The sequence below is a fragment of the Pecten maximus genome, chromosome 1 (genome assembly GCF_902652985.1).
Source record: "Pecten maximus chromosome 1, xPecMax1.1, whole genome shotgun sequence".
Lineage (NCBI taxonomy): Eukaryota > Metazoa > Mollusca > Bivalvia > Pectinida > Pectinidae > Pecten > Pecten maximus.
Window position 1 is genome coordinate 18524798 of NC_047015.1, and position 8556 is coordinate 18533353.

An 8556-nucleotide genomic window follows, 5' to 3' on the forward strand; every position below is an offset into this window, starting at 1 on the left:
ACCACTGGTGGAATTTGAGATGAAGTTTGAAAAAGGTGTTGTTCAGGAAAACCATGATTGCGCAATCATGTTACAAAATGGCCGCCATGGCTGCCATGTCAAAGTTTTTACGAGGCCGAAAAATAACAACACTTTGTTGGCTCTCCATCCATAACATCCTCACCAATTTCCAGCTCAATGGCACCAGTGGAACTGGAGAAGAAGTTTAAAATGTGTTTTTCAAGATGACTGCCATGGCGGCCATCTTGGATTTCTGACAGACCTGAAAAATAACAACACTTGGTCAGGACCATCTCAGGATCAATCCAGGCAAGTTTCAGCTAAATCCCACCAGTGGAACTTGAGATGAAGTTTGACATGTGAACAGTTTACGCACAGCGGACGGCACACGACGACGAGCATGATGACTATAGGACATCCGGCCCCTTCGGGTCAGATGACCAAAATATGTTTGTGTGTTGGCAGAAAAACAATGTTTGTGTGTTTGTGTGTTAGCAGAGAAAAAATGTTTGGGATCAGTCCTGAGTTTATGTTGCATAATCCTGGAATGTGTATCAAACATGATTGAAACAAAACTATTTCCGTCTTTTATGAATTTTCTTCATAAGATATGGAAGGAACTTGAAGTACATATGAACAAGAAGGAGTGGCACAAACACTATTAAGTATGCATATAGCATTGTATATCGTCGTGGCGACCATAGTACTGTATACTTCATCTCTCCTGTTGACTCTGTAACAAATGGAAAAAAATAATTATTTTGCTACAAATGTCAGCAAACTGTAACCACTGGATTGGTTTCCTATACAGATCATTCACTCATTTGTTAGCAATTATAAACAAAGTAATGGATAGTTAAAACTTAAAACTGAAAGATCAGAAATGTATAAAAGGTCTCCACTTGTTGTAATAATGTTCTTACCTATAACAGCCACCCCATATCCCATATCCTTCTCGCCCATACGGTAACTACAAGTAGGCACCATCACCTCCGTCAGTGCCTTCTGGTTGATAGTTAAATTGACAGACATGTACTCTGTCATCCATGCCAGATTGCGACGGTGGACAGGCCAAGTATAGTCATCATCCACCATGCAGTTTTCACAGACAAAGACAATAGACTAAAAAAAACAACAGAAATATGTTAAAATGGAAAGTTTGAAGTTACCTCATACTGTACTTAAAACTATTACTATCATCATGATGGACTGTCCATCCTTTAAAATTTTAAGCTCCTCTTTTTATCTTGATATGAAGTTCTAAATTTAAAGAGACAAAATCAATTAATTGAATTCAAGAGACTTTTTTTTATCATACTCCACCTCTGCTGTTATTATCTGTTTTTTGTTTTGTTTTGGTCGGTGTAAATGTACTGTCAATGGTGTGGCAGCTGAACAGACACAATGGACAGACATCTGACATCACAGTAATGGGAAATGTTACATTATGGACACAATGGACAGACACCTGACATCACAGTAATGGAAAATGTTACATTATAGACACAATGGACAGTCACCTGACATCACAGTAATGGGAAATGTTACATTATAGACACAATGGACAGACACCTGACATCACAGTAATGGGAAATGTTACATTATAGACACAATGGACAGTCACCTGACATCACAGTAATGGGAAATGTTACATTATAGACACAATGGACAGTCACCTGACATCACAGTAATGGGAAATGTTACATTATAGACACAATGGACAGTCAGACACCTGACATCACAGTAATGGGAAATGTTACATTATAGACACAATGGACAGTCAGACACCTGACATCACAGTAATGGGAAATGTTACATTATGGACACAATGGACAGACACCTGACATCACAGTAATGGGAAATGTTACATTATAGACACAATGGACAGTCACCTGACATCACAGTAATGGGAAATGTTACATTATAGACACAATGGACAGTCACCTGACATCACAGTAATGGGAAATGTTACATTATAGACACAATGGACAGTCACCTGACATCACAGTAATGTGAAATGTTACATTATAGACACAATGGACAGTCAGACACCTGACATCACAGTAATGGGAAATGTTACATTATAGACACAATGGACAGTCAGACACCTGACATCACAGTAATGGGAAATGTTACATTATGGACACAATGGACAGACACCTGACATCACAGTAATGGAAAATGTTACATTATAGACACAATGGACAGTCACCTGACATCACAGTAATGGGAAATGTTACATTATAGACACAATGGACAGACACCTGACATCACAGTAATGGAAAATGTTACATTATAGACACAATGGACAGTCACCTGACATCACAGTAATGGGAAATGTTACATTATAGACACAATGGACAGTCAGACACCTGACATCACAGTAATGTGAAATGTTACATTATAGACACAATGGACAGACACCTGACATCACAGTAATGTGAAATGTTACATTATAGACACAATGGACAGACACCTGACATCACAGTAATGTGAAATGTTACATTATAGACACAATGGACAGACACCTGACATCACAGTAATGTGAAATGTTACATTATAGACACAATGGACAGACACCTGACATCACAGTAATGTGAAATGTTACATTATAGACACAATGGACAGACACCTGACATCACAGTAATGTGAAATGTTACATTATAGACACAATGGACAGACACCTGACATCACAGTAATGGAAAATGTTACATTATAGACACAATGGACAGTCACCTGACATCACAGTAATGGGAAATGTTACATTATAGACACAATGGACAGTCAGACACCTGACATCACAGTAATGGGAAATGTTACATTATAGACACAATGGACAGACACCTGACATCACAGTAATGTGAAATGTTACATTATAGACACAATGGACAGACACCTGACATCACAGTAATGTGAAATGTTACATTATAGACACAATGGACAGACACCTGACATCACAGTAATGGGAAATGTTACATTATAGACACAATGGACAGACACCTGACATCACAGTAATGGGAAATGTTACATAATAGACACAATGGACAGTCACCTGACATCACAGTAATGTGAAATGTTACATTATGGACACAATGGACAGACACCTGACATCACAGTAATGGGTAATGTTACATTAGACACAATGGACAGGGAACAGACTTCAAATTGAAGTAGAATATAAATATAAAATGGCAGGGAAGACTTTTTAAGGTGCATTTGTTTTATTGATTATTATCCCGTATCATTTTAAGGAAGTTTATTTACTTTGTAAAGGCAGTGGTTGTATTAAAGTTCTGCTGAATGGTTAAGAATTACTTCAAAACCTCACTTGAATTGGCATTAAATGATTAATTTTAATTCTTAGATTGATTAATCTGTGATGTTTGTCATGTTTCTTGATAAACCACATAGCGATTTTCCCTATGTAAATAAGATTCCTGCGAATTACTCTCCCAGTACATTTTTGTTCCTAAGTTTTTAAATTGTACTCAATCTACTGCCCTTTTCTCTCCATATCTTAATTGATCTGTTTCATAATTAGGTATTTGACAACTTTCATAAGAAGAAACTTGTCTCGGAAACTGAATTTGTTACTGATGAATTGATGAATACTTTATCAGTTCCGGTGACATGTTGAATCGCATGTTCATGCTATATACATTGTACAGGCATTTCACTATCCACTGATTTAAACCATGCAACCTCTATTGCTATCTGAATTTGTTACGGAAACAAGCTAACGTTAGGTTTTCCCTCATTATCAATTCACCCAGCACAGTCATTTTTGCAGACCTATTTCTTGGAAATGAGGTCAGAACCAATGAGAAATATTCTTTCATTTTAAGTATCAAATGTAGAAGCAATTTGAAATTTCACTTATTGATTGCCAATTTGAAAATGCCTGAGTAAAAACAGTACTCGATGGGTGAGGGCCATTTTTATCAACTCTAGAGCTGACGTACTTTCCTATCTCGCATCAACTAGAGTGTGTATGAGTTACCTCCCCTCGCACAAACCAGGCAGCAAGCATAATAATTTGCAAAGGAAATAGTTTGAAATACTCAGGACTCAGCAGATGTCTTCAACGTATAAAATCCTAAATCATATATAACTAAATAACAAACAAATACTTGCAGAAGGAGATAGATTGTCTAGTGTGTTGTTAGTGTTTTTTGGGAAAAATCATTTCCAGTCCCCTCCTGAACTCATCGGAATTTATCATAGAAATGAGTGATATTTTGATTCCCTTAAAATTTCAAATGAATTTGCTCTCGGGGGGAAAGTCTCTGAGCATAGCTATAGGTTGCTGTCTCTGAGCATAGCTATAGGTTGCTGTGTTCACACACTTAAAATCTGTCACAGTTACCGCACTGTTCGTATTTATGTCACTTTTAGGAGATGTTTGGATATATGACAAACAAATTATATGCCGATTTTTATTGAAAATCTAATCAACATTATATATTACAATTATATATCATCATATATTATATGATATGTTATTATACCAATCAAAAATAAATTACAATTTGAAATGGATATCATTTTTTCTTATATGTTACCTTATGCCAATGTGCAGAGAAAATCAGCTGTGGTTTCAATCTCCTTAACAGCTGAAAATATGACATGAAGTTTTAACTAAAACAGTTACAATAAATCCTATTGACCCTTAACCACACATACATCTAGTATGATATCTTTTGACGGTTTATGAGAGACTTGCTATTAATACAATGTATATATATATCACATGTATATACATGTAGTTCATACTGAGAAGTTGTCACTTTGGCTATTCCTTGTAGCATAAATGTATTAAACTGCTCATGCCATAAAATGTCATAAGATGGATGATATTCATTATAGACTAATTAAAGACAAGTTTGCGAAGACAATATGGCCAATTCAACTTAATGGGTTTTGCCTCTGCTCTTCAGCCCATGGGAGTCAGTCCCTTTATTCGCAATTTCAAAACTCCATTATCTATGGATGTTTCCAGCACTTAACCAGTATGGCTTAAACTGATCAATCAACTTGTACTCACTCGTATCCACCGTAAATTTTCGATTCTTAATTCCCATAGAAGATGTTTCCATTCAAATTTGGTGAATTTCTATTCAGCAGTTTTTAACAAGAAATTACATTCTTATTTAAATATTTTGTCTGCAGATGGATGCCTGGTGCATTGGTATGGCATGTCAGCTAATAAAATGTAATTAATAGTTCAGTCGTTACAATAATTAAATGATTATACTCACTGGATACAGTTCTACTTTTGCTTTTGGCAGGACAGTTTCATGACTAACAAGAATTCTAATTGGTGATGTGATTTTCTTCTGTAGTTCTTCAGCTAAATCTCTCTTTTGAACAAATGGCATGCCATGAGTTTGTATATCCATCTAAAACCGAAAGTGGGGGAATACTAATTAAAGTTATCGATGCATAGTCAATATTATTGCAGCATAGATAGTCTTATATCCTCTGTTTACTTCTCATAAATGTAGAGTTTTTAATCTGTGATGATTTAATACTGGTAATTATGGGAGTGTTAGTACCATACCCCTCCCTGCAGGTAGGACATAACTTGCTGCTGCCATAGCATGACCGCAAGAAGGGACTAGATATGGAATATTATCTCTGCTTTCCTTTCTAAACAACTTTCTTCTTCCTATTTTCTCGCTTGACACTGCCTAACTTATGGCCTTAAGTTGAGCATTTTCCTTTGTGAGGAAAAATATCAGTCTCTAACAAGGAGCCACAAAGCGTGTTCATTATCCCCCACCTCCAGTTGTTGGTATGAAAACCAAATATGATACATATATCAACCTTTTTTTTTTTTTTTTTTTTTTGATATTTCATCAGAAAAGCAATACAATTCCAGACTTTATTACGAGTCTGCGAGGGAGATATAGGATCAGGCTGGTGGGTAACTAAAAGATGTCCTCGCTTTACCGAACTAATTAATTATTCAACCTTCCTTAAACTTTATACGCTTACTCGCAACTATCATTTCTTGTGCGAGCTTGTGTTTCAACCAACGGAGGTCAAAATTGACGTCACTGTTACTATAAATAGGTCTTCGCTCTACCGACTTAATTAATTATTCAAATTTACTGAAAAAATACAAACTTAATCACAGTCATCTATTGGACGAAATTGCATTTCATCCAATTGGGCTCAAAATGAAGTTACTGCTAATATGAAAAGATTTTTAAAATCCGTGCTCAATCCGATTGATCCATATATCAACCTTATAGTAAGAGTTTATGTCTAGATGTAGATCCTAGGTGTGTATTACTTGAAAAGGCAAAACAAGGGCACTAACCTAATATATACAGAAAATTTTGTGGAGTTAAGTGGAACGTTAGTTAAGAAGTTGCAGTCAAGAAAGGAAAGTAAACAGTAATTTTGAGTTTTTGACTATGTTTCTATGGAAAAAGAAAAAAATATAAATATTTTTTTTTTAAATTCTCAATAACAAGGCACAACTAGGAAATTAACCTTATATATACAGAACGTTTTGGAAAGTTGAGTTGAATGGTTTTGATGTTACAGCCCAGAAAAACCCTTGGACAGATGGCGTCCAATTTAATATTCCCTGCAAATGCGTTTTCGCAGGGAAAAGATGAAAATAGTATTCATTAATTCTCCTTAAAGCTCAGCATTTCCAGAGCTGGACAACTGGTTCACCATTATAAATATAATGTGACAGGGTGAGGTGTCCTGCTGAGTGTCTTCAGTAGTTTACTTCAGTGATGTAGCACTAGTAAATAGGCCATCACAAGGAGGCATACAGCAGCCTCCCAACGTTCACCACACAGGGACAGCTATTGTTAAATGACCAAAGCTGTTGATAGGATGTTACAAAATATCAAACCAATCCAAACCAACTACAAGTGATCTATACATACCATTCAAAATACATGTTTCAAAAAAGTGGGTTTTTACTGATAACATATCTGCATCAAATTAAAATTATCATAGGAAATTAATGCATTCAAAATCAATAAACCAGGAACATATCAAAGATTTTATGAAGTATTTTCAGCATTTAAAAAATGTTGTTTTTAAAGAAAAGTGGCTGTATATAACTTACCTTTATAAAATCTACAAATCCAACCTTATCCACTCCAGTTAGCAGATCATAATGTTTTTCAAATCTGTCCATCTTCCACTCTTTCCTCATGTCTCTTAACTCCCCTCCTATGTCATTATCACCAGCAATATAAACTCTCTATAGAGGAAATGATAGAAACAAAAGAAATAATGGAATTGTGTTGAATGAAATAAACACTCCAAAATACTATTTTGGCGTTAATATTTGTTCTACAAATCAACATATACACTGTACTTATATGATGAGTCGGCAAGGGCATATAGGGCATGCTCTACCAACCTTACCTGGGTATAAATGATCGAATTGTCCTGAAACTTCATAAACTTACATACACAACCATCATCTCTTGTAGGAGTTTGCATTTCAACCACATGACATCAAAATTGAGGTCACTGTTACTCGAAATAACTTTATTGTCTGATTATCCTGAAACATCATGCATTACTCACAACCATCATCTTTCGAAAATTTTTTATTTCAACCTAAGGTCAAAAAGAGGTCACTGTTAATATTATAAATTGATTTTGACATCCTTTCTCTACCGATCTATCAACGTCTTTAACTACCAGGTATCAGACAGTCCTGTAACTTACAACTATCCTCTCTAACAATATTCTTTAACTACCAGGTATAAGACAGTCCTGTAACTTACAACTATCCTCTCTAACAATACTCAGTAGTGTTTTCCTGGGCAGTATTATAATTAGACAATTCTAACCCTCTTTTTGTATTGGTCAATGTTGAATACCATAGGGATTAGTATTGTTTCAGATGCCTTCTTACTATCCTTACTCATTTCATGTCAGACTAAAATTTTACCACAATGACACACATATGCCTGTTGGTATGTTTCTCCAGAAAACAACTACCACAATTTTATCTATTTTTCACAAGTAAAAATGTTGATTTTAGAATTTTGGAAATAACTTGTATAGAACCCTACAAAACAGGAAATATTTGGTTTAGGTTTCTTTGATGTTTAAGAAGTGTCATAGTAAGTAAGGTATGTCTCAATTGAATTAAGTCTTTAATTGACTCTGTAAACCTGTCACAGGTAATCTACAGGTGACTTATATAATTTGTCAATAGGGTTAATTAATGACAGGTGTAGAAGGTAATAGCAGTGAGTCCAAGCTGGCTGGCCTTACAGGTTATTGTACTCATACCATATGTTATCTTTAGGATAGCCAGGTGGTAGCTCCGCCCAGTTAATTATTAGATCCACCCAGTTATATTTCAATTAGGTAACTAGCCAATGAGATTCTGTTCTTGAATTACTGTTTATGTCAATTATATAAAACATAGTGTTAGGATATAGAAGAGAGTGAGAGAACAGGAGCAAGAGCTAGGAACAAGGATTGGAATTATGGACATGAGAGTGTGTGAATGTTAGAACAATTTGGATTATTATAATTTACTATTTCGGAACTTTTGGACAC

At 35.3% G+C, this 8556-nt stretch overlaps 1 protein-coding gene across 1 annotated transcript; it reads right to left on the minus strand.

The window, feature by feature from the left end:
• Positions 1-244: 244 nt before the first annotated feature.
• LOC117326954 (metallophosphoesterase 1-like) lies at positions 245-7234 on the minus strand (the record flags this gene model as incomplete). Its single annotated transcript, XM_033883759.1, is given in 5 exon segments — positions 245-733; positions 924-1122; positions 4563-4613; positions 5259-5399; positions 7097-7234. Coding segments are annotated over 5 exon segments (687 nt in total), but the record flags the coding sequence as incomplete, so codon positions are not given.
• Positions 7235-8556: the final 1322 nt, after the last annotated feature.